This window comes from Chanodichthys erythropterus, chromosome 12 (genome assembly GCF_024489055.1).
Source record: "Chanodichthys erythropterus isolate Z2021 chromosome 12, ASM2448905v1, whole genome shotgun sequence".
NCBI classification, from domain to species: Eukaryota; Metazoa; Chordata; class Actinopteri; order Cypriniformes; family Xenocyprididae; genus Chanodichthys; species Chanodichthys erythropterus.
The window spans coordinates 35,415,918-35,442,553 of record NC_090232.1 but is presented as its reverse complement, the minus strand read 5'-3'; the positions used below and the strand labels follow the sequence as shown (position 1 = coordinate 35,442,553).

Here is a 26,636-nt window from a genome sequence, read left to right as displayed (position 1 = left end):
TGCATTTAACAGTAGTCATTTAATAGCTTAAATTAAGAATGACTGTATGCAGCATTACCAATACTATGAGATAAAATCACAATACAAAACCTTGTAAAATTCAAGCAGTAAACTCAGTCCACTAATAGTGTTCCCTTCACATGACTGTATAACATTCAAATACACATTTTATGAAAAAAAAAAAAAAAAAAAAACATGAAAAAAATTCGAAATAAATGTGGCTCATGAAAAGTAACATGATGAACTGTGCAAAGGGAAATATATGGTTTTTCTTTCTACTCCTAATAAAATAAATCCCTACATCTTTCTTTAGTTTCTAAAATGACTTTCACTGTAAACACAAAATGTAATTGAACTCTAAACTGACTTCACAGATACCTGCAAAAACTCTGAATCTCAGAATGTAGGTCCATGACTATGCTTGGAATAGTTACCATACTGTTCTTATTGCTGCTGTAAGCCTACAATACTCAGATGAATTACTACATTTGCCAAAATACACTCAACTTGACCTTCCAATTCCAGGTTGATGGGTGAACTGAAAGAAACCTCTTTCTAGCCTCATCTTCTGATCAGACTGCCAAATACTTTTTTGTGTGTTTTTATTCTTTATGTAGCATACTTTCTGAAACCAAAAGTCAATGTTTGACTGGTTAGTGTTGGGATTGTTCTTTTGGTGCCATCAGCCAAAGACATGAGTGACATTTTAACTATATAAAAATAGAAATGGAAGGCTGTATACTACTGAAGCTTGTTTCTGCCACTGAATAATAAATTAAAAAGGTAATTGCAACTTTTTATCTCACAATTCAGATTTTTTTTTTCTCTGAATTGAGATATATATTATAAAGTCAGAATTGCGAGATGTAAACTCAATTCTGACTTTTTCTCAGAATTGCGAGATACTAGCCCGGTTTCACAAACAGGGCTTAGACTAAACCAGGATTAGGCCTTAGTTCAATTAGGGTATTTAAGTTGCTTTTATAAATGTACCCTAGAAAAAAACATTAACGGTTTGCATCTTGAGACAAAACAATGGCATTGACATATTTTAAGATAAGTCAGTACAAGTTGCTTTCAGTTAAAACAGCTCAAACATGCATTTTAGAGTGAGACTATCTTAAGCCTTGTCAGTGAAACCACGGGTTAAACTTACAATTACGAGTTATGAAGTCAGAATTGCGTGATACAAATGTACATTTTTTTCCCCTCAAAATAGTTATATAGTATAGATATAAATATAGTATATCTCACAATTCTGACTTAATAAACATGCAACTATGAATTGAGATATAAACTCACAATTCTGAGAAAAAAGTATTTTTTCCTCAGAATTGGACTTTATAACTCACAATCGCGAGTTAATATCACAATTCTGAGAAAATAATTCAGAATTACTAGATGTAAACTCGCAATTGTGAGGAAAAAAAAGTCAGAATTAGTCGCAATTATCCTTTTCTTTTCTTTTTTTTTTTTTATTCTGTGGCGGAAACAAGCTTCCAGAGTACACCGTATATACAGCACAGTGAAAGCAGCTAGCATTCCATTCCAAACATAGTCATGACAACACTGGCCAGCATATGACTTTCTGTAAAACTAATATGCAGTCACTTCAGACTGATATATTAATATCTGGAATATCTAATTTTAGAAATACTATCAACACAAATATCAGCCAGTTAGAAAAAAAAAATATTCATAAACAACAGTTTTTGTACTCGACAGTGCTAAAAATTATCAATCCATAGCGTAATCCTTTAAAATCCTACGTTTCGGAGGACAATACTAACTTGGAACTTCTCATCTGTAAAAGAAATACTGCAAGTGGTTTTCATTCACCTTGGAAGGTAAATAAAAAAAGTTGGGTTCCTTCATCTGAAATCATGTCTGCCACTTTTGCACTCTGACTTCAGAGGGTCATAGTAATAACGAGTTTGTGAATCAAAATTTGAGGACAAAAAGGATGATCAGCAGCCTTGGATGCTGGGGTGTCACTTCCCAGAAGCCTTCCAGTAACATCATAGGGCACTTTCATATGTCACCGGTGTCCCTGATGCAGACAAAGCACCTTGACTGACAGCTGCAATTCAGAAAATGATAATTAATACAATGGACTCATTTTTTAATGCAATAAAGAATGTTAGTGTTAGTTGTATTAATGTTTTTGAAAGAAGTTTCATATGCTCACAATTAAAAAAAAAAAAAAAAAAAAAAAAACAATACTACTGTGAAATACTATTACAATTAAAATAATTGTTTTCTATTTTAATACATTTTAAAATGTAATTTATTCCTGTGATGACAAAGCTACATTTTCAGCAACATTACTCCAGTCTTCAGTGTCACAGATACTGTGTGTTAATATGATTGTTTGTTCAAAACACAGGTTTATACATGTTTTTACAGGTTTATCAGAAGCAAACTGAATCTACTGGTCTTAATTATAGGGGCTGGAGCATTTGATCCACCCTCCCCCCAACACATTAGCAAAGTTGAGAGGCAGCACTGTGCAAACAATAAAGCAAACAAACACAGAATGAAACAGGACAAAGGGTAACCCTGCCAGCATGCAAATTCTCCAAGCTGTGGTGATACATTTCCATGTGCATCTCATGTAGCTTGTTTATTAAAATGGATTAGCTGCTATCCACATTGTGTCATTGAATATTTATATATATTAATATAAAATATTATTTCTGTGTGTGTGTGTGTGGTGAGACAACTGCAGAAACCTGCTTCAGTATTATTCGCAGAGCTATGCAGTTTAGTTTTGAGGTTTGACCAAACCCTGTTAACTGTCTACAAAGTCAGCTCATTTTTAAGGCACCATCCTAACCACCATGAAACCTCACAAGTGGCTGATTTGTGTGTGTGTTCTTGTATATATGGTTTATGAAGACACGTGTATAATGACATGGGTATTACAATGTAAACATGGTTTATGAGGACACTTCCTGTGTTCTCATAAACCGAATGGCATAAAAAAATAAAAAAAACATACTAAGTGGTGTTTTTTTTTTTTTTTTTTTTTTTAAATGCAGAGTTTTCTGTGATGGGGAGGTTTAGGGATAGAGATAGTGTAGGGGGATAGAATATACATTTTGTACAGTATAAAAACCATTACGCCTATGGAGAGTCCCCGTAAACCACATATACAAGTGTGTGTGTGTGTGTGTTTCTCAGGTTGGTTCCAATACAGTCAGACGATATGGTGCATTCAAGTGCTCCTGGGAAGTTTGTGTTTACGAGGTGGGAAGTGGTGTTTAGGACGTCATGTGTGTTCAAGTCATTTTCGTCAGAGGAAAGCCTTGTTTACACTGCACGTGTCTGCGGCGCGTTACGGCTCCAGCGAGGTTTTGTTCCGTCCTCTGCGCGGTGTCAACTCACACCAGAAGCATTTCAGAAGCGAAGCGGCTGGATTCGCGAGACCACTAGATTTGCCTGTCCAACGTTTTTTTTCATTGATTTTTTCGTGTTTTTAATGGCTAAATGGTTTTATTTTTTGTATTGTTTAATTGTGTCTATTGCTATGCCATACTTTATTTTGCTGTAGCCTGCAGATGAAGTTAATACACTTAAAAGTCCAGTTATGGATGAGAAGAACAAAGAAATTTAAAGTTTTTCAACTCCGAATCTCTTGTTGTCAGTTTTGGCATCCTAGTGATGTGAACTATGAGCGGGTGTTTAAGTTATTTTGACTATATTTTGTATTTGAGCTGCACGTTTTTCAACTTTCAAGTTTTTTCAAGTTTTTTCAAGTTTTTCAACTCCGAAAAAACTCTTTTCTTGGACACAGAGTTCATCAAAATCTCATGTATTCTAAATATTATTTTTAACAATTATCCTTAAAAGGTTGCACTTTTCTAGTTCTTGGTTTGGCTAAAATGTTCAAATCTTTATTTTATTTAAATTATTTTATAATTCATATAATAAATACATTTTTCTCAACCAAATGATTTTTTGACCAAAGCAAAACTTTAACCACTTTATCTTATTTTATCCAAGCAAAACTGATGCCAACTGTTAGGAACAGACTTCATAAATTGCTGCATATTAGAGATGCACTAGTGTATTGGACGCTAATATTTATTGGCCAGTTTTTGATCCACTTAAAACCATTAGCATATCGGCTACAGCATGAAAAAGGCAGATACCGATGGTTTTGAATAATTAACTGCATGAGGAATAAATAACTGCATTATACCTTGTATAATATCTGTTGCATGATCCAATGTTTTTCTCTGGGTAAACTAAATACTTGCCAAAACAAAATGAAACCTGTACAAAATATAGCAGAGCTCGACAATACGGACTGCCAGGTGCCAGCGTGAATGAAGCTCAGGACAATTGACGGAAGTGTCACTGTCCAGATTGGGCTAGTTCTGCATCGTCACAGAAATGTATCCTTTGCATGTGTTTTTTTTTAAATATTCAAGTGTAAGAAGATGCAAAAAAGAACTCAATTTGGTACTCGCTGTGTGGACAAACATCCAAAGCACGCACCCAAAAAGCCACATCTCAGATCTCAGCGCAAATACTGAATTGAGCTGAACTGATTAGCTATTTGCATTAACAAGCAGTTGAACAGGTGTGTCTAATAAAGTGGCCAATGTATGCGAGTGTGTGTGTACAAATATCTCACCCCACTCAGGGTTCTTTGGTTTCTGCAGGAGTCGAGGGCCGAGCAGACTGATGAGAAGCGCCCCAATAGGAGCGGTGATGAGAATGGACAGCACAGCAACAGTGAGGACATCCATGCCGTACTTCTGCAGCTCAAGGTCATTCTTGGAGCGTGCCATGTCTAGAGCTGTAGAGCCTATGGCAGCCTGAAACCAATCACATAACGGGATTGCTCTGTTAAGGATCTCACATATGCATTTAATTTCATTTTATAGTCATTCAGCTTACTCTTGTCCAAAGAAACCTAGAAGGAATGGGTACAGGATAAAGACAAGAAAGCAAAAGTACTATATATAGGTTGATATACTAGGCAATTTTACCTGTACTGTGGCTTTCGGCATCCAGGCTAGAGCGATAAAGACTTTCTCTTTCAGGTTAAAGCCAGCTCGCAGTACCGCAACAAAAGTGATGAGCAGCCGTACCGTGAGTGCGATGAGCAGAGCTGCTATACCCAGAACTGAGGACATATTAAATTAGAATAGATCAGCTGCATGTTTGAAACACTACACGTGTGCAAAAGTGTGCACTGCTTACATCCCAGTTACTTTAAAGGGGACCTATTATGCAAAATTACATTTTATAAAGGTGTTTGAACACAGATGTGTGTCCACAGTGTGTGTAAACTACCAGCCTGTAATGGTAAAAATCCACCCACTCCTTTTTTATATTCCTCATAAATCATAAAGTCTCTCCAAACATGCGGTTCCAGATTTCCCCTAACTCTTACATAAGATACGTGACGGTACATGCTAATCAATGACTTAATCAACTTAAATTTCGTCCAGCTGCATTCTAAAGTCTCTCCATCAGTGTCTGACTCCGGTTCGAACATGTAAGGCTGAATACCGCTACTGACACTTTCTGACATTTTGGCTGCGTGAGATTCTCCAGTTTTGTTGTTGCCAGACATGAGCTGTAAAAGCTCTGCCCTCTTCTGGAAAGTGGGCCGGGAGCAGCAGCAGCTCATTTACATTTAAAAGGGATAAACACAAAAATGTTGTGTTTTTGCAAATTTTACAAGCTATAACAAATTATCTGTGGGGTATTTTGAGCTGAAAATTCACAGACACATTCTGGGGACACTAGATACATCTTATGAAAATGGTAATAATAGGCTTTTCACACTGCGCTTAACCCTGATTTATCGTCAATCTCCAGAACAGGGTTAACACTGCTTTTGCACTGTTAACCCAGCATTTGGGTGCCAGTGTACAGTGTGAAAAACGTTACGATAAATGCTTAGCAGCTGACAACAAATCACGTGTCTGTCTCATATTCACATGCTTTGGGCAGTCACAGCCACACTGACTTCCATAGTATGGAACAAAATAATACTATAGAAGTCAATGGGGACCATCATGTCTGGTTCCAACATTATTCAAAAACGATTTATCGTGATTAAACCGCACACGATTTGGCAAATTCTGCGATTATTTTATGTGCAGCTTGTCAGCTGTGATCAGTAGTAAATGCTTCCCCATCTGAAAGCCAGAGGGCGCTCTAGCGCAGAACCTGCAAATATACCCTGCCGCAGAAGAAGATAACATGCCTCATATCACTGTAGCTGAATAAACAGAAGACTGAAACACTTTGATTAAACATGACTAATAAACACACGACTGCCTTATTCTGTGTAAGAAGCCACATCATCCCACAGAAGGACACTCAACTGTCATTATGAAGTGAGTTTGGAGTAAAAACATGTTATTAAATGTTGTCTTTTGTTGGACAAGATGTTAATAAATGCTTCTCATGTCTGGAAAGATGTTTGACACGTGTTGCTTTTTTTAAATGTACATTATAAGTGACTCAAACTCGCAGTGCTTCCAGATGGATTAGCATTTGGAGCCATACTTCATTGACAAAACAATCACAGCCTTTGCAATTTCATAATCGCACTAAGAATCGTGTGTAAACGATAATCGCGTTTAAGTTCAATGTTATTTTTTATATTGTGTATAAATTGTGCAGCCCTAATTCATAATATTTTCTTTTGTGTTCAAAAGAAAGAAATTCATTCAGGTTTGAAACAACTTGAGGGTGAGTAAATGACAGAATTTTCATTTTTTGGTGACCTATCCCTTTAACTACTTCAAGTGTGAAAAGCTCTTTTGAGTGTTTCCCAATCAGCTCTGTTACTAAAACAGCACAGACACTCACACACAGTCGTGACCTCCAAAGAACTAATAACAATCTCAGCACCGATGAGACCAAAGAGAAGAGGCTGGAACACATGCCAAAACCTTTCCACCACCTCCTCCACCAGTGCCTGAAACAAACATACACAGAGAAATCTAACATGTGATCTTACAAAACGGGTAGAAAGATTCATTATTGTTGTCACACTCTCATATTTTTTAATTCTATTACTTGACATTGTTGCAAAAAAAAAAATTAGAGTGTATAAATATGTGACTGAGAAAGAAAGTAGGGAAAACTCTCATCTCTTTCACAGCTATTTTTGAGATTTTAGTGAAAAATGTGTGTTTGGTGAAGAGATTCAGACCTTATTTTTTCCCCAGCCTATTCCAGCCACAAATGCCAGCACCAGTGTACAAAGACCTCCTGCACCAGGAATCCCGGCCACATTACTGCCAAACAAAGCAAACACGGACAGCCCCAACACCAGGAAAGAGCGTTTCAGGATGAGGTTTCCCTATGTGCAAAGACAAAAGACACAAATCATCAAGAATAATGAAACCTGTAACCCCAACATCATCAATTCCACATTAGTTTTTGAACTGAACATGAACTTCGCAATCATAAAGTTGTTGTTCACATACCTGGTCTCTGCTGGGGAAGTAATGTAGAAAGTACCCCAAGACCACACCAGTGACCGCACCACCTAACACCTCCAGTGGTCCCCTCAGCACATTTAACCATACAGCGCCTGCAGAGGGCAACAGAGAGCACTCTAAAATAAAGTGGACCACTAACACCAAAGAAGTCCATAATACCTGGGCTGTGTTCAAAATCACCCTATATTTGAGGGATAAGCCATTTGTAGTGGTCTCCGAAGCTATTGTGGACGTTATCAAGAGCCCTCGTTCAATCCTATAATCCACTGCAATAATGAGTGTACAAATGGAAAACACTTAATGACTAGAGAATATCCATAATGCACTGTGAGAGTTGTGCTGAATGAATTCCCACGTATCACTGAATCATCCATCCATTTCCTTTTTTGTACCAGACGTACCACTGATCCATGGGTTCAAAAGTTCCAGTTTGGTCACATCCCTCCATAAAACATTCTTCCACAACTCCACAGGTATATCCAAATGATTTTAAGCATATTCAAGTAGAGTTGCAAAATTCCGGGAATTTTCAAAGCTGGAAACTTTCCATGGGAATTAACGGGAATATATGGGAATTAACGGAAATTAATGGGAATAAACGCGGAATTTGCCAAATTGCAGGTTAGTCTATAACAGGGTACTTAAATATAGTTGAAAAAACATAATTTTGGTTAGAACAACCATACTTAATGCAATTTTAGCTTAATTTTTACCCTGCACATTCCTCACACAGCACACTACTTACTGCATGGTTATTGAGGCCACACCCCCTGCATGCACTGTGCATTCCCCCAGTCCATAACATGCACATTTGATCAAAAAAACTATTGTGAAACATAACTACAATTTAAAATAATGGTATAATAATTGATATACATAAAAATATAATTTACTCCTGTGATCAAAGCTGAAATTTCAGCATCTTCAGTGTCACATGATCCTTCAGATATCATTCTAACATGCTAACGCAACCGTTTCCAACAATGATAACAACAAATAAGTAACAAATCAGCAAAATTAGACTGATTTCTGAAGGATCATGTGACACTGAAATAACACGTAACAATTGCTGCAATAAAAATGTTTAATTTACATATTTACTAAATTAGAATTAATTGAATGTGAAAAATAAATAACTGTTATTTCATGTTATGACCAAACAAAATGTTATTTGTTTTATATGGTCGATTTTATGTAAATATTATAAATCTGTATAAATTTCCCAAAATTTCCAATTAATTCCCATAAATTCCCATACATTTCCATAAATTCCTGTTAAGTTTGCAAATTGGAATATTTCCAAAATTCCCCAGGTTAAGTTCCCATGGAAAGTTTCCGGAAATTTACCGGAAACTTTTCACCCCTTTGCAACCCTATATTCAAGTCAGCTTTTATGTCATTTTTGGACAAGAGTGGCATTCGGCAAAGCTGCAAAGCTTATGAGCAGAAGAACACCATCTCCATGGTCAAAAGTGGAGGTGGTCCAGTCTTGTTATGGGGGTTCTTTGCTGTTGCAGGAAGTAGAAATCTTGACTGTATGAAGGACATCATGAACTCTTTGAAGAACCAAGCTGTTTTGGCAAAGGTGGTGACGCCTTCGGTGCAGAGACTGAAGCTTGATGATCAATAGACTTTCCTGCAGGACAGCTGTCCCAAAGTATACATCCAAATGGTCTACCAAAGCTTGGGTCAAGGATCAGTCGCAGAATGTTCTTGAGTGGCCTATACAGTCTCCAGATTGAAATCTCATTGAAAATATTTGGTGGAATTTGTAGAAAGCAGTGGTAACACCGAAACCAAAGACTATCAGTGATCTGGAAGCTTTTTCAAGCGTTTTTGATCTTTAGTGTAAATACAAAAGAATATAGCACATCATCTATCCTAAACATATTCTGTGTATCAAAAAGCAGTTTCAGTCTCTGTGGTTAAATTATTGATATAAGTATCCAAAATATCTCATTCATTTAATTATTCATTAATTTTAATTTAGGAATATATACTATGTGTATGCTACATTTGAGTCTCTTGGCATACCTGTGGCGAAAGCTATGCCCAGGCAGGTGGTGAAGCAGGTAATGGCAATGATGTCATCAACGCTACATGCAGCCATGAGAAGAGTAGGTATACCCTGTTCTAAACCGTACCCTTCCTTATGGAGAAGCAGCATGGACGGAACCACAACAGCAGGAGAAACGGCCCCGAGAACAAACCTACAGAGCAGAAAACCAGAGCAGTTGTGTTGGGAGCCGCAGAACTTTCAAAGAGATTCTTATCTTATCAGAAACAGTGGTTTACCCTAAAATAAAGCCCCAGACCCATGGAAGACCCAGTATTAAATAGGAGACCACAGCCATAGTGATTGCCTCAAAGGTCAGAGGGAACATGGACAAACGCAAACACACAGCTTTCAGCTTCTTCAGAGCCTGAAACACACATAAATGTATTTTAGTACAAAATAACCGATAAACCGATTTTTCTTATTGTACAATTTTCATGAAATGAAAATGCATATCAAAAAACAATGGTGTTTGGCTGAAAGAGAATTCTAAAGAGTATGGAGGCACATCATCTCGGGTCAGCCGCAATGTTTTGGGTGTAACTTCACAGGGGCTGATGCGGTTTCATACCTTGCCGTCTAACTGTAACCCAGCCTTGACCAGAATGACACCCAGGGCGATGTTCCTCAGAGAAGATGACCATCTAATATCAATGTAAACTGCATCTGTCACCACAGGGATGTTTCTGAGGCTAAAGCCTGCCAGCAGCATGCCTGCGGACACACACAGAGAAAACAACAGAACTGAATAACACAAACAGTAATCCCATAGTTATTCATAACAGTTCTCACACTGACAATGAACTGACCCCTTCGTTAACAGAAAAAATGAATAATAACACAGGCAGTTTTTCTTTGACCTGTAGGGAAAACTGATTTATTTGCTACCGTTCAAAAGTTTAGAGTAGAGTTTTTAGACCCACTTTATATTAGGTGGCCTTAACTACTATGTAGTTCATTCAAAAAATAAGTACAGTGTACTTATTGTGTTCATAGTGTATCGTAAAACACTTTTTCTGCTATTGAGGTGGGATATGTGTAAGGTTAGGGACAAGTGGTAGTGGAGCTGGTATGGGTAGGTTTAAGGGGGGGTTAAGGTGTAAGGGATGGGTCAAAAGTGTAATTACAGAAATTAATTAATTACAGATGTAATTACATGCAGGATTTTTTTTTAAATGTAAGCACATTGTAAAAAACGTATGTACACAATAAGCACATTGTATCAAATGATTACTTTATATTAGGTGTCCTTAGATACTATGTACTGTACTTACATTTAAAGAAAGAGAATTTAAGTTTTTAAAAGAAGTCTCTTAAGAAGTCTCCCATCAAGGCTGCATGTATTTTTTGATCAAAAATAAAGTAAAAACAGTAATATGGTGAAACATTTAATTTAAAATAAACTTTTCTGTTTTATTTATTTATTTATTTATTTATTTTAAACGTGTATTTATTCCCGTGATGGCAAATCTGAATTTTCAGCCATTACTCCAGTCTTCAGAAGCTATTTTCATCCAAAATTATGAATTTAACTTATGAGCAAAATTGGAATATAACATAAAACATTTGCAAATAATGTTTCAATCCCATGTGTTCAAGAGAACAAAACTGTCACTTTTCCTTGAACGTCAATGCAAACAGATGAAATAAACACTGTCATGTTCCCAAAACTGTCTCACACGATTGCGTTCCCAAGTATCAGGCATCCGCCTCCGAACGCAATCGTGTGAGACAGTTTTGGGATGCAATTATACCCAACTATTTTGATAACAGACTTTGGCTCAGGCTTTTCACAATAATAAAACCAACTTTTGAGATGCTGTGCAAATGAAATGAATCAGCTGGTTAGTCCAGAGTTTTTGGTTGTGTATCGAGGGATTTATTTAGTAAATGCTTTTCCATTGAAGCATGTCATCTTATTGAATAACAAAAATATGCTTCATTTGAGCACAAATGTTTTTGTTTTGTTTTTTTGCGCATTTTTAGAATGTATCTTGGTGTTTTTTTTATGCAATAACCCAAAATTTGCATTAAATAGATGGATGGAAACATAGCTAGTGTCACATGATATGCTGATTTGGTGTTCGAGAAACATTCCTTATTATCAATGTTGAAACAGCTGTGATGCTTAATATTTTTGTGGAAACTGCAATACATTTATTTTAGGATTCTTTAATAAATAGAAAGTTCAAAAGAACTACATTAATAGGAAATAATTTTTAACATTATAAATGTCTTAACTGTAACTTTTGATCAATTTAATACATACTTGCTGATTAAAAGTGTAATTAAATTAAAAAAAAAGAGTGGTAGTGTAAATTAGTTTTAAATAAGTAGAAGACTATTAAGTAGATGTTCAGATATAAGGTTCTTATCCAAGTTACCATCTGAAAGACTTCATAAGTTGGACTATTTTTTTCAGTACAAAAATAGTATGATGTTTAATAACAGGTAGTATACAGTATATACTGTGAAGTATGCAGTAGGTTAATGCTCCATCCCTAACATAGCCATTATTTTCTTAAGGTGCGGTCACATTTAATGAAACTTTGTGGTCAATATCTACACAAATGTGTGCAATCGCAGTTTCCCGTGAGGGCGAAAAAGGTCCACACACAGACAATATCGCTTCAATATTGACAATGGACCTTTTTGCCGGCAAAATTTCACAAATGTGACCTCACCTTAATATGTTAAGAAATTGCTCATACCAAGAAGGGGAGGTAAAGGTGGCATGTTCGGCAAATGTATGCGTCCAAACAGCTTTCCGCCGGCTACGGCACAAATAAACAAGGTCACAATGCCAAAGAGATTCCCGCCCGGGAGACATTCCTTCTCTGTAATGGACCACACCACCCCAAAGAGCACAGCGGCCATGGTCACTGCAAGAACAAACAGATATTGGGTTCAGTCAGCCAGCAGATCACTCAGTAAACATAATACTTTTTTTTTTGTGTAGGAGTCATACATACATTACAGAATAAATGGAAGATTGGATATTTTCCATTAAGCTGACATCCCATAAATTCATACTCAATAAATTCATAATAGTTGCAGAACACAAGTTATCCACAACACTATATATATATATAAAAAGGTTGATAACCAACACAAGTATAAAAAAACATAACAAAAAAACAATTAGGGGTACAGTACAGTCTAGTGGCAACTTTGCATAGTTACAGTTTTGATTTTCCAACAATAATCTATGATTACATCTATTATATAATTACTCTGTTTTCCACAAATTCCTTCCATCTTTTCCACAGCAGAATCCCTTTTTGCTTTGTTAATTTTAAAGAAAAGGTAAGAACTTCCATCTTATATATTTCAATTACAACTGCTTTCCAGTCTTATATAATGTGTAACGTAGGTTGAAGCCATTTGCGCATAAGAGCCTTTTTAGCTGCAACCAGAAATATTCTCCATAGGTATATAAAATTGGTTTTATGCAAGTCCAGATTACCCAAATATAAGACATAAAATTGGAATGGAATTTTGATTCTTAATATAGCCTCTAATGTCCTGTGTACATCTTTCCAAAATGTGTGAATGACTGGACACGCTCAGAATATATGGTGATGATTTGCTTCTTCTGAATTACAGTGTTTCCAACATCCTGATCCTATTTCACTATAACATTTTTGAGCTGGTGAAATAAAAAATCAAATGACATTTTTCCAGGAAAATAGCCTCCATTGGTGAGAGCCTGTGGTTTTCCATTGGGATTTACATGTTTTTAACCAAGCTTCTTCCGTTATAGACATGTCTCCTTCTTTCTCCCATTTTCTTTTGACTTAAGAAGTGGATTCTGGTCTGTGGTTTTGTAGACAATGATAACATTTAGAAACAACCTTATTAGTTGTAATAGCCATAAATGCAGACAAGAGTATCTGCACAAATTCATTTTGTTCCCAAATCCCAAGTATATATATCTCAAGTATATCATAACATCATCTGCGAATAGCGCAATTTTATGGTCATTTTCCCCCATCTTCATCCCAGTAATATAATGGTTTTGTCTTATCTGTTGACTAAGGGGTTCAATATAGAGAAAAGAAAGAGGGGGGAAAGAGGACACCCCTGTCTCGTTCCTTTTTCCAGATTGCAGAAATTAGACAAACTCCCGTTTACTTTAATTCTTGCTTGTGGTCTTGAATATATTAACTGTATGGCTTTAAAGGTGCCATCAAATTGAAAATTGAATTTACCTCAGCATAGTTGAATAACAAGAGTTCAATACATGGAAATGACATACAGTGAGTCTCAAACTCCATTGTTTCCTCCTTCTTATATAAATCTCATTTGTTTAAAAGACCTCCGAAGAACAGGTGAATCTCAACATAACACTGACTGTTACGTAACAGTCGGTGTGTATGCCCCAATATTTGCATATGCCAGCCCATGATCAAGGCATTAGACAAGGGCAGCCAGTATTAACGTCTGGATGTGCACAGCTGAATCATCAGACTAGGTAAGCAAGCAAGGACAACATCGAAAAATGGCAGATGGAGCAATAATAACTGACATGATCCATGATATCATGATATTTTTAGTGATATTTGTAAATTGTCTTTCTAAATGTTCCGTTAGCATGTTGCTAATGTACTGTTAAATGTGGTTAAAGTTACCATTGTTTCCTACTGTATTCACGGAGACAAGAGCTGTCGCTATTTTCATTTTTAAACACTTGCAGTCTGTATAATTCATAAACACAACTTCATTCTTTATAAATCTCTCCAACAGTGTAGCATTAGCCGTTAGCGATGGAGCACTATCAAACTCGTTCAGAATCAAATGTAAACATCCAAATAAATAAAATACTTACGCGATTAGTAGTGCTGCATGACGAACACTTTGTAAAGATCCATTTTGAGGGTTATATTAGCTGTGTGAACTTTGTTAATGCTGTTTAAGGCAAGCGTGAGCTCCGGGGGCGGGGAGCACAATAATTTAAAGGGGCCGCGCAGCCTAAATCGGCTCATATTTAATTATGCCCCAAAATAGGCAGTTAAAAAAATTAATAAAAAAAAAAATCTCTGGGGTATTTTGAGCTGAAACTTCACAGACAAATTCAGGGGACACCTTAGACTTATATTACATCTTTTAAAAAGACGTTCTACGGCACCTTTAATAATGTTTTCATGAAAACCTAATTTTTCTAGTACTCTATATAGGTATGACCATCTGACTGAATCAAAGGCTTTTTCAGCATCCAGACTCAATATCATTGCTGGCATGTTACTCTCTTGAATGTGTTTCATTATATGTAGTATATGTCTATCATTGTTGAATGAACCCTGTCTGATCATTATGAATCAGCTCTGGAAGTAAGTGTTCTACCGGTATTCTCCTAGTCAATATTGCTGTATATAACTTATAGTCAACATTTAAAACCGAGATAGGCATATAAGAAGCACAATCTAGTTTATTTTTTCCTTCTTTAGGAATAGGAGAAATGATTGCCTCATTCCATGAAATAGGAATCTCCCTTCCATGAAATGTAGCATTACAGGCTGGAAGAAGGATAGGGGTGAGCTGTTCCTTGAATTTCTTGTACCATTCAGCCGTAAACCCATGTGTACCTGTTGATTTATTTAATTTTAATTTAGTGATCTCTGTCAGCAATTCTTGTGAAGTTATATCCTTTTTCAAACTTTCATTTTGTTCTTTTGTTAATTTGGGTAATTTTAAAGAACTTAGAAATGCCGTAATATCCATTTCTGGTATAGATGTACTTTCTGTATATAGTTTCTTATAGAACTTTTCAAAATGTTCATGAATTTCTTTTAATCTATATTGAATCTTTCTCGTTTTAGGGTTAAATTGTGTTGTCAGCTTGTTGTTTACGGAGCCTACAAGCCACAAGTTTTAATGTTTTACTCCCAGCTTCATAATGACGCTGTTTCAGAAATGTGAGATTCTTTTCTATTTCCACATTATGTACCTCAGCAATTTCTTCTTTAACTTTTCCAGTCTCTTATATTAGACCTGATCTGTGGGCTTGTGTACTTTTATGTTCCCTTTCCAGCTCCTTTAGTTTTACTTGTAATTTAATGAGCTTCTCTTGTCTCCGTTTCTTAGCTAATGCTGTTTCTACAATTATTTTTCCTCTCAAGACAGCTTTACAAACATCCCACAGTACTGCTGGGGATACTTCCCTGTTGTCATTTTCTTCTAAATAGTGTTTAATTTCAGTTTTCATGCATTCTATAAACTGCTCATTGTTCAGAATACTAGAATTTAGTCTCCATAATGTATTAATATGAATTTTATTTAAACTCACTGAGGCATATACTGGTTCATGATCGGAGAGGTCCATTGTTCCTATGGTACATTTATTTATCTTATGTCTATCTTTTCTAAACATAAATAAATAGTCTATTCTCAAGTATTTTGAGTGTGCATGCAAGTAATGGGTATAATCTCGTCCTTTAGGAAAAAAATCCCTCCAAAGGTCTATCAAACCTACATGTCTCCTAATAAGACCTTTCAATATCTTTGCTGTAGAAGTTATCGGTTTCTCTGTCAATGTAGAGGTGTCCATTTTCGAGTTGAGAATTATATTAAAGTCTCCACTGCAAATTAAGGTTCCTTGTGTCTCAGTTGAGATCATATCAAATCAAGACATTTTGACAAAACTTTTCTGAAGGATCATGTGACACTGAAGCTGAAAATTCAGCTTTGCTATTTCAGGAATAAATGATTTTAAAATATATTAAAAACAGGCATTTTGAATTGTAATCATATTTATTATAATACTGTTTTTATTGTATTTTATTTTTTATTTTTATTTTTTTTATCAAATAAATGCAATTTGGGTGACTTTTAAAAATCTTTTGAGTACTAGTACACATGTAGTCTCTACCATCAGGTTTTGGAAGATTATTGACCTTTGGTGATAATTGCAGCCAGCAGGCCTCTGGGCGGGCACGGGCATAGTCTGCGCAGCCAAGGGCAGCATTCGTACGGAGGGTCTGTGTTGGTGTAAGCGTCAACTGAAGACACCGGTCGTGGGACAAAAGTCGTCTCCTCAGTCACACTCGGATTGGGGCTCTCCGGGCGCTTCGGAACCACAAGGACTGTCTGACTGACAGTAAGGTGATGCTGAATCAGAAAATGAAGAGTGAAGAGATGAACGGTGATCTTAGTAGCAAAATCTAAATTTGCAGATGCTTTATCCAGTGCAGAATATAATACATAGTACATATATGATGTATTTCCAAATGTCTGAGACCACACCTATAGTTTTTAATATGAAGTTGGCATGAAACGGAAGTTGCAATAGTCATTCTTTCCCTATTGTGATTGTCGTAAACACAGCATTAGAGAAGAGAAGAGATACCATTGCAAGTGGAAGTTATTTTGATTAAATTACAACAGCACATTTTTTTTTTTTTTTAAGTGTTGTCAAAAGTACCGACCGCGATACCAAATCAGTACTGAAATTTAAAAAATATAATGACTTGAGCGCTGTTGAGCGGATTCGTAAACAAATCTGATTGGTCTTTGTGTTCACGCACTCATCATACATGTCTGTGATTGGCTACAATGATCAACGCATGGGAGCATTTGAAAGCACACGGAAGTGTTTGAATTTGAAAGTGTTTTGAAAGCGGGAGCATTTGAAAGCAGGTCGGTGAAGAGCGTCATTGATGTCTATTTACAACATGTTTTTGAAGCGTTGATCATTGTAGCCAGTCACAGACATATCTGATGAGTGCGTGAACACAATGGCCAATCAGAGGTGTTTATGAATCCGCTCAACAGCGTCATTTTTTTTTTTAAATTTCAGTACCGACTTGGTATCACGGTCTGTACTTTTGACAACACTCGCACGGATAAATCATTAAGAGTTTAGTTAACCCAAAAATGAAAATAATGTGATTTAATCATGTCGTTCCTGCTTCGGAGCTTTGCGAATTGAATCAGTGACTCAGAGTGCCAAAGTCACGTGATTTCAGCAGTTTAGCTGTTTGATAGGAGATCCAAGTCACTGATTCGATTCGTAAAGCTCCAAAGCAGTGTTTTGAAATCGCCTATCACTATATTGTTGAAAGGTCGTTATTTTGTTTTTTTGGCGCACAAAAATATTCTTGTCAATTTATAATATTAAGGTAGAACTACTGAACTCGCATGAACTGTTTTAAATATGTTTTTAGTACCTTTATGGATCTTGAGAGAGGAAATGTCATTGCTGTGAATGCAGGCCTCACTGAGCCATCGGATTTCATCAGAATATCTTAATTTGTGTTCTGAAGATGAACGAAGGTCTTACAGGTGTAGAACGACATGAGGGTTAGTAAATAATGACATTATTTTAATTTTTGGGTGAACTAACCCTTTAATAATAAATGCTGAAATATTCCATTAAAAAAAATAAGAATTGTCATTAAACCGGGATTTAGGATTTTGAAAAAAAAAAAAAAAAAAACTAAAACAAATGTAAAATGAAAACAAAAAAGTTAATATATTATTTTAGTTTGACTGCTGTTTTTAAAGAACATAACAAAATACTAAAAAAATCTAAAAGTTTTTTTTTTTTTTCACAATCAGATTTTAAATCAAACTTTATGCTGTAAATAACTTAATTGAATTAAATTTAAAAAGAATGTAAAAAAACAAAAACAAAACAGCATTGCCAATACACTCTCACTGTATTTTCTTATTCATATATTCATACATTCAAATATTAATTGAATGTACATAAACTACTGAACTAATGCATTACAATGTTTGTTAATTATATAAATTACGGTTAGTATAAAGCGTTTAATCTTTCTTTAAGTCTTAAGATCAGCTATGAAGATGCATAACATTTCCTCTACACTACATAACAACAATAAAGGCAACTCTCCCATTTCTTAAAACCAATTTTACAGCATAAAGTCTGACTAATAACCTACTTCAGCATGATTCCCCAAGACGGAGGCTGCATCCTCAGTCCTCTGTGAGTAAGTTGAGTGAGCTGAATGGGGTCTGGAATGGGCATCCTCCATGGCACTACACTTCTGCTCTATCCTCGCGCGGGTCTTCTAGCCATTGCACGCGCTCATGACCGGCTCCTGTTCATCAAGACTCAACCTGTGTAAATATAAATAGCTATTAAAACATCAACCTATCGATAAAGCCTGATTAGGTGTTTTCAATGAACCTCAATGAGGAAATATCACGACTACTAGGGGGAAAAAAGCGCCTGGTTTGTTCAACAGGTTAATCGGATTGTAACAGGACTAAACGCGACGACTGGGCCATATGGTGCTTTATCAGACTGAAGAGTGTGTGGCATATGGTCTCTGTTTATAAGACTGTAGTAAACCACTCACTGAGCATCACTGACATTACAATGTTGTTAGTCCATTTATGCGCATTTATCTAATATTTACATTCCCTCGTTTCTGGTTCATGCCTAAAGTCACATTGTTTTGCGTGATCAAGACAACGTCTTTTCTATGTGATGATTATTATTTTTGTGATTAAAAATAAATCAGCTGACTGACATGCAATGAAACAAACAAAAAAAAAATCATGGCTTCAAACTGCGTTCAAATCTCACGCGGTCGTATCGGTAACTTTGATGTCTTCAAGGGATTAACCGGCATGTGCTGAGGTCTTTACATACAAAAACAAAGATTACTGAAAATACACACTCGCGCTTGATCCCCAAATGCGAGGATACTCCTTAAAGGTTAATCTTTTACCCGGTGGAGGCATCCGGAAGTGTGAGTGACAGATGGAAGCTGTTATTTTACCGGCTCTGCGTTCGTCCAACCCAAAGAAATAAAGTGGTCCAATCAGGATATTTTCCCAACCCCTTTTCTGACAAGTCCCGCCCCTTGTGCAGCATGATTGGCTAGATTTGACAGCAACGGACCAATCACAAGACGCCGTCATGGGACATCCACAGTGTTTTATGCTTTATATGGTTCATTTTTATTACATATAAATGTCACATATAATAAAAATTAAATAAAAAACTAAGAGTTTCAAAGATCATTCTTTTAAATTACTAACTATGGGTTTTTAATAATAAAAAAAAAAAACATGGTTTACTATTCTTAATTTTGATTCACGAATAAGCCTAAAAGAAGATAGTAATTGACTGTATAATGTTGATACATTTGACAATTATTTCAACCAAGCAATTCTTTTTTTAACAAAGCTGAAAATTAGCTGAAGATGACATGATGTTAGAGGGAAATAACACATAATATGTAGTTTATAAACTGCAAGCATTGGCTAATAACAATTTAGTATTCAATGAAATCAAGACATGGATTTACAGAACTCAGGAAGGACCCACAGCAGCATTGATTTTTTAGATTTGGCCAGTGATAAAACATCCTCAGAGTCTCCACCCTCCATCAATGATGGCTTCAGTTCCTGTTACGTAGGCAGACTGCAGGAAGAAAAAACTTTTGATTATTTTTAAACTTAAAAGCTTTAATAACGTGTGCAAAAACCTTTATAAAGATCCAAGTGGTGTGTCTAAAAATTATATAATGGAAAAGAAGAGGGTACAATGGTCGAATACTCACCTCATCTGAGGCCAAGTACACACACAGATGTGCCACTTCCTCTGCTGTGCACATTCTACCAGTCTTCTGTCTGGCCATAAAGTCTTTAAAAGCCTGAGAGGTGAAAGACAGAAACTCTATGACAGAGAGACTGACAGGCTGAACTGTGTGTGTTTATATGATTAGTAAATGCTGTTGGTTAAAATAAATAAATAAACTTTAAAATTAACTGTTTTTTTTTTGTTTTTTTAACGGTAAAAAAACCCAGCAGCTGTTGCCATAAATTTACTGTAAAAAATACGGTAGCAACATTTTAGGTTTTACAGATTTAACTTAAATTTACAGTAAAAAACATATTTCATTTACTGATATAATGTTAATTTACTGACCTAATGAAGTACTTACATCCATTTTGATAAACATTAATTAATAACATTATTAACAATAACATTAATGAACAATAATGTAACAACATAGATGTAACAAAACTCTAATGTACATTACTGATTAAAAAAAAACGAAGAAAACCTAATAAGAAACAGATATTTAAACAAAAATACATTAAATGTCATGCAGGGAATTCAGGGAATAAAAATTCACGATTTTTCACTGTAAATTAAAATGTACAAAATAAAACTGTAAAAATGTATTTTACTGTTAAAATCATGATAATATTTTTTACAGTGTGGAGTGTGTAGCTTTTCATTTCTTAAACAACCATGTAGGAAGATGCATCATGGTTTCCAGGATGACATTATCAAGATTCATCAGGCTCAAATTGTGAAAGAATGGTTAGGAGGGAGCATGAAGAATCATTTTCACTCATGAATTGGCACATCTGAGTCTAGACCTTAATTTCTTTGAAAGTCTTTGGGATGTGCTGGAGTAGACTTTACAAATGCTCGACTCTTGCGTTGTCAATACAAGAACAAAAACTGATGCACCTCTTGATGGAAATAACATTTATTTCCATCAAGAGGTGCATACATTTTTTGGTCAAGATTCTGAGTTTTGCATTTGTAAAAAAATAAAAATAAACAATAATAATAAACACAATTGAAGATTATGCAAACAGCTTTAGATTACTGTGTCACTTGGCTGTGTAGCACAATGTCTTGGTAATAGGGAAGCAGTACCTGGTCTGGATCAGGACTGGCCTGAATTCTCCCACGTAAAGATGGTGTATCTACGGTTCCTGTAAAGTTCAAGAGAAGCAAAGTGACTCATTTAATCATTAGGTATAGAGGCATTTTTGTATGTTACAGGGACTCAATAGAGGAAACCAATCAATAAAGTAGCTTACCAGGGCAGACACAATTGCAGCGGATCCCTTGCTCCAAGAAATCGGCTGCCACTGATTTGGTCAGTCCAATGACGGCAGCTTTAGACGTGCTGTAGACACATCTGTTAGCAACTCCTAGACATGCAATTAACGATGAGCAATTAGGAAAGGGCAAACTTCACTTGACCTGGAATTTATCCAAGCATCAGCTGAACTGGAGATAATGGGGGGTAAGATGATATGCCAAGAGCTACATGGAACAATGTCAATCATCACATGTAATTAGGAGCAAAGGGCCAAACCTCGATATACAACGTTATGTATTACAGAGGCCCATTTATAATTCAGCATCAAAATGCATATAGGTTTCGATCAGAAAATATTTACCTTTGATACTAGATGCCACAGATGCCATATTGATTATATTACCAGATTTACGAGCCAGCATCTATAGAAATGGATAAGGGGAATTTAGTTTAAATTGGCCGACTGGTTAAAGTAACATTCTTCAAATCAGACAGGATTATTGTGTTCATGCAACTGTCATGGATCCCATGATAATAATATTACCAGATATACATTACTGTTCAAAAGTCATAAATATGATGTTATTAAAGAAATTAATATTTTAATTCAGCACAATGACAGAAAAGACGATGTTACAATGTTAATGTTATAATGTTACTATGTTATACTATTACAATTTATAATGTTATAATATTACAAAATATTTCAATTTCAAATAAATGTTCTGTTGAACTTTTTATTTACCTTTTAAAAAATGTTTCACGGTTTCCAAACAAATATTAAGCAGAACAACTTTTTTCAACATTAATAATACGTGTGGGAATTACCGTAATTACGAGATGACAACATTTGACAGTCCACTCAGATGTTCAAATCCTGGGAATTATACATTTCTATGGCAACACTTATCAATGCCAAAATTAATCTGTACAGCTGTCAGGTGGTACAGCAATCATGAGGTACAAGTTGGAGCTCTCAGAAAATAGTTTTTAGTAATTACAAGTTCTATGAGGACGTGCTGCCTTTTACAAGTTGGAATCTCATAATTAATAAGGGAATTTGACTTGAGTAAATGACATGAACGCACCTAATAATAAGAAATGTTTCTTGAGCAGCAAATCAGCATATTAGAATGATTTCTGAAGTTAGCATTCACATAGTTATGTTTAAAAAGTGTACGAATTTGACAGACATTCATATTTCATCAACAAAGGAACAATGTTTGAGCACATTTATACCGTCAGAAGGGTTAAGTAGTTAACCACATGTTTTGTACTCTTAAAGGTTTAGTTCACCCAAAAATGAAAATTCTGTCATCATTTAATTACCCTCATGTCGTTCCAAACCTGTAGGACTTTCGTTCATCTTCAAAATACAAACAAAGATATTTTTAATGAAATCTGAGTGATTTCTGTCCCTCTATTGGGTCTACACAACTACCACTTTGACGCTTCAAAAAGTTCATAAAGAGACTGTAAAACTAATCCATACGAATTGAGCAGTTTATTTTCTGAAGTGACACGATCGTTTTATATGATGAACTGATTGATTTTAGCCGTTTATTCACATATTAACGTTCATCAACTCACACATCATTTGTGGTAAATGGGAGCTCAAGCATGTTTGCTTGACGCCTGCAAGAACCAATGAGGTTCATTCTCATGTGTTTTACGCAGCATGGTTGAGCTTCTGCAAGAACCAATGAAGTTTGTTCTCGTGCATTAAATAATGTATGGTTAAGCTTCTGTTTATGTTTGCTGATCAGTGTTTATATGTGAATTAAAGCTTAAATTAAACTGTCACATCAAAACAAAGTGATTGAGTCTTTTCAGAAAATTTGGACTAAACCACTCAATTCATATGAATTCGTTTTAAAATCTCTTTGTGAACTTTTGAAGCGTCAAAGTGGTAGTTGCGTAGACTGTCAATGGAGGGAAAGAAAACTCTCAAATTTCATTAAAAATATCTTCTTTTGTGCTCAGAAGATGAACAAAAGTCTAACGAAATGAAAGTCATTTTGGGTGAACTAACCCTTAAACCCTCAAAGAACAAAAGAGATTGGGATGAAAAAATAATCTCTAAATGTAAGAGGTAGCATGTGTTCTGGTCTAATCCTGGAGAGGAGAAGGACAAGATGACCTTAGGAAGGAAGGCCTTGATCATCAGGTACATGCTACGGACATTCACATTCATGGTGAAGTCCCAGTCTGTTTCCTCACACTCCAGTATTGAGCCGTGATGGACAAAACTATTTCAAAGAAAAAAGAATGAGAAACTGTGTGCACACTAAAGTAATAGTTCACCCAAAAATGAAACAAAGTCATGCTTTTTTGTTATTCATGAAATGTGATTTCTGGAAGATGGTATATTCTGAAACTAGGCAGGATAGGCTACATATAGAAACTCCATATAATATCCAGGTTTTTTTTTTTTTTTTTTTTTTTTTTTTAAAAGTTAGCTTAAGTTATATATTCACTGATTACCAACCCAGCAACATTGAAGAGCACATCCACGTGGTCAAAGTCCTTGGCCAGGGCCTCCACTTGGTCTTTCTTGGTAACATCAACAACTTTGGTTTTGATACCTAAAAAAGCAAGGGAGAAAAAAAAAGGCATTCCAGGAATCAGAAGAGCATACAAAAGCCTGAGGGGAGAAGCACCCTTGAACTAAAGCAATTTGTTTCCAACATAATGGGATTATGTGGCAAAGCAGAGCGGTATGAAAAGGGGGGCTAAAAAAGGCCCACTAGCCTTTGAAATCTCTTTGTGGGGGATAAGTCTGATATAGACATGCTCAAAGATCAAAGAAGATGCTTGAGGAAATTAAGAAGCAAACACACATGACCAGGTGTCCATCACTACATTTTGGATTTGAAAGATTTCAAATAAAGGCTGTTCTATTGAACTTTCTAAAATCTTGAAACAAAGCAGCACAACTGTTTTCAACATTAATACAAATAAATGTTAATAAGCATCAAATCAGCATATTAGAATGATTTCTGAAGGATCATGTGACACTGAAGACTGGAGTAATGATGCTGAAAATTCAGTTTTGCCGTCACAGGAATAAATTACATTTTAAAATACATTAGAATTAAGTTATTTTAAATTGTAGCAATATTTCACAAGATTACAATTTTTACTGTATGTTTGATCAAATAAATCCAGCCTTGGTGAGAATAAGAGACTTCTTTGAAAAACAGTTAAAAAAAAAAAAAAAAAAAAACACTTTTGAATAGTAGTGCATTTAAAAAAAAAAAAAATTCTGACAGACATTCATATTTCAACATTTCAAGTCAAAGTGAATTGGATTTTATTTCATTAAAATTTACAGAATGTTATTTTTAATCATTGTCATTCATAATTGAGGAAATTGGCATTAATAGTTTATATTGATATCTAAGTTTAAGATTACATAGCACACTTTCACATTTCCCACTAGGTGGCAATACATAGCTAGTCAATAAGTAAAATACCTGGAATGCCATCCAGCTCTTTAAGTTTCTCCTCGTTGATATCTGTAGCAGTGACTTGAGCACCTTCCTTGGCAAAAGCCTGTTACAATTAAGATGTCATTACAGTTAAAGTCAATAAACAACAACCTGCATGATTAGCATCATGTAATTATAACCTTACAAATAAAAACACGCGCTTTGTTTCAATGACTGAGCAATCAAATGTGTGTTCCGAGCCAGACTCTCGTTCATCACACTACTAATACAATCACATGATGTTTGTTAACTTTCTCAACCTCTAGGTCAGGTTCATGCTCTACCACAAGATGGACAAATGTAATACAATATCATAGCAATGGGTATGATTTCAAACCTTTGATAAGTTTCATCAAATCCATTTCACCGGACAACAGGTATCTTATAGCTCATCTTGAGCAGGGTTAGTGCACTCAGCAGAGCTGAGGTGATATAAAAGCTTACCATATAAACGTTTCAATAACACTCCGCCAGTGAGATTTCATTTGATGACAATTTGTGCAATGGCATGTGTTCCCTCCATGTGATCTGCCAACTGGCTCAGGGCTAGAGCGTTCCCTCAATCTGTAGCTTCTCTCATTTAATAACCATTTGAATATTCACTTGATATGGAAATTTATTCACCTAGCAGGTGTGCATCTTAACCACCTCCAGCGCTCTGCTGATAACGTGCTGTTGACTCACAGAGATCAAATTTGCCTAAATGATCTGAGACACTCTTTTCTTCACCCCTTAATGATTAATTATAGCAATTTTATACAAAAAATTCTGGTAAAAATAGAAAATAGGTTGCAAAAGCTAGGCAATTTCTTCCCTAGAGCTGGGTTTAACATTTACTATAGTGTTATTTCTATGTCCAAGAATTCTGCATCTACACTTGACAGCCACAAAATACCATGCTGACAGCCTTTGCATGACATGCTTTTACTGAAAAGGAAAACACATGGCAATTGTAAACCCTCAGAGTAAATCCATTTATTATATGCATCAAAGTGGCACACAGGGCTGTCAATAAGCCACAGCAGAGTGCTGAAAACTTATAGAGTTGTAAGCAGGAAGTGGCTGAAGTAAAATAAATGGTTACTATTGCAGAGGCTTTTCCAATGCCTTGTGCTGCTGCAGAGAGGACTATGACTTTCCCGTCCAAACGGCCCATTTTCTTCGATAATAACCTAAATGTGTAAAAAGAGCATAAAAAGGCAAGGTTTATTAGTTTGATTACATTAAATTCAGTATGCTGAACACACTTACCTTTTTTTAGTCGTTTTGAACAGTTCATGTTTAATATCCCAATGGAAATGTTTTATATATATATATATATATATCAAAATATCCAGATACATTATATTCAGCATGAGTAACACAACATACATGCAGTAGAATCAGTGAGTTATCGTTTGCAGTAAACAAATTACTTGGTTAATAATAAGTTGACGGGTAATTTTAGGTGATGAACGTCTCTGCAGCAGTGTAAAATTAATCTTGGATCTTAGCGACGTATCGCGCATTATCCGACGTTCATTTAGTTAAGTTTAAATAACATGGGTCTAAAGCTTGTCACGTGACGAGTTTAAAGGTAATTCAGTGCAGCAGTTAAGTTTTATAAATGACTGTAAACATAGAAATAAACAGATGCAGTCCACGTTTAAGCGCCCTAAATACTTCACAATTAGTCAGTGGAAACGCTTAATAAAGGCAAAGCATTTTTACAAGGAGAAGCAGCGGAACAACTTACTGTCAACTTGTGTGTGTGCGCTCCAGAAAAACACACGTGATGAACGAACTT

The 26,636-nt window shown here is 35.6% G+C and overlaps 2 protein-coding genes across 7 annotated transcripts; both read right to left on the bottom strand.

The window, feature by feature from the left end:
• Positions 1 to 176: 176 nt before the first annotated feature.
• si:dkey-162b23.4 (sodium/hydrogen exchanger 9B2) lies at positions 177 to 19,930 on the bottom strand. Of its 4 annotated transcripts, none has more exons than XM_067403250.1 (13): positions 19,838 to 19,930; positions 18,441 to 18,618; positions 16,428 to 16,641; positions 12,246 to 12,416; positions 10,106 to 10,248; positions 9,774 to 9,901; positions 9,513 to 9,688; positions 7,464 to 7,570; positions 7,187 to 7,336; positions 6,841 to 6,949; positions 5,001 to 5,137; positions 4,643 to 4,826; positions 177 to 2,080 (listed from the first exon to the last, which is right to left on the bottom strand). In XM_067403250.1, exons 2-13 carry the CDS (start codon positions 18,531 to 18,533, stop codon positions 2,019 to 2,021), a joined length of 1,674 nt encoding a protein of 557 aa, XP_067259351.1. In that variant the 5' UTR covers positions 18,534 to 18,618; positions 19,838 to 19,930; the 3' UTR covers positions 177 to 2,018. The 4 variants fall into 4 exon arrangements, with proteins under 4 accessions (XP_067259351.1, XP_067259350.1, XP_067259349.1 ...); XM_067403249.1 differs by having other exon boundaries at positions 19,818 to 19,920; XM_067403248.1 differs by lacking the exon at positions 19,838 to 19,930 and adding an exon at positions 19,236 to 19,291.
• On the bottom strand, positions 18,478 to 26,636 carry bdh2 (3-hydroxybutyrate dehydrogenase, type 2). 3 transcript variants are annotated; one of them, XR_010896626.1, is made up of 11 exons: positions 26,586 to 26,636; positions 25,935 to 26,022; positions 24,836 to 24,914; positions 23,848 to 23,944; positions 23,500 to 23,608; positions 21,721 to 21,781; positions 21,355 to 21,468; positions 21,188 to 21,246; positions 20,073 to 20,165; positions 19,818 to 19,933; positions 18,478 to 18,618 (listed from the first exon to the last, which is right to left on the bottom strand). XR_010896626.1 is itself a non-coding variant. In XM_067403254.1 (11 exons), exons 2-10 carry the CDS (start codon positions 26,004 to 26,006, stop codon positions 19,880 to 19,882), a joined length of 738 nt encoding a protein of 245 aa, XP_067259355.1. In that variant the 5' UTR covers positions 26,007 to 26,022; positions 26,586 to 26,636; the 3' UTR covers positions 18,479 to 18,618; positions 19,838 to 19,879. The 3 variants fall into 3 exon arrangements, 2 of the variants coding, with proteins under 2 accessions (XP_067259355.1, XP_067259354.1); XM_067403254.1 differs by having other exon boundaries at positions 18,479 to 18,618; positions 19,838 to 19,933; XM_067403253.1 differs by lacking the exon at positions 18,478 to 18,618 and having other exon boundaries at positions 19,438 to 19,933.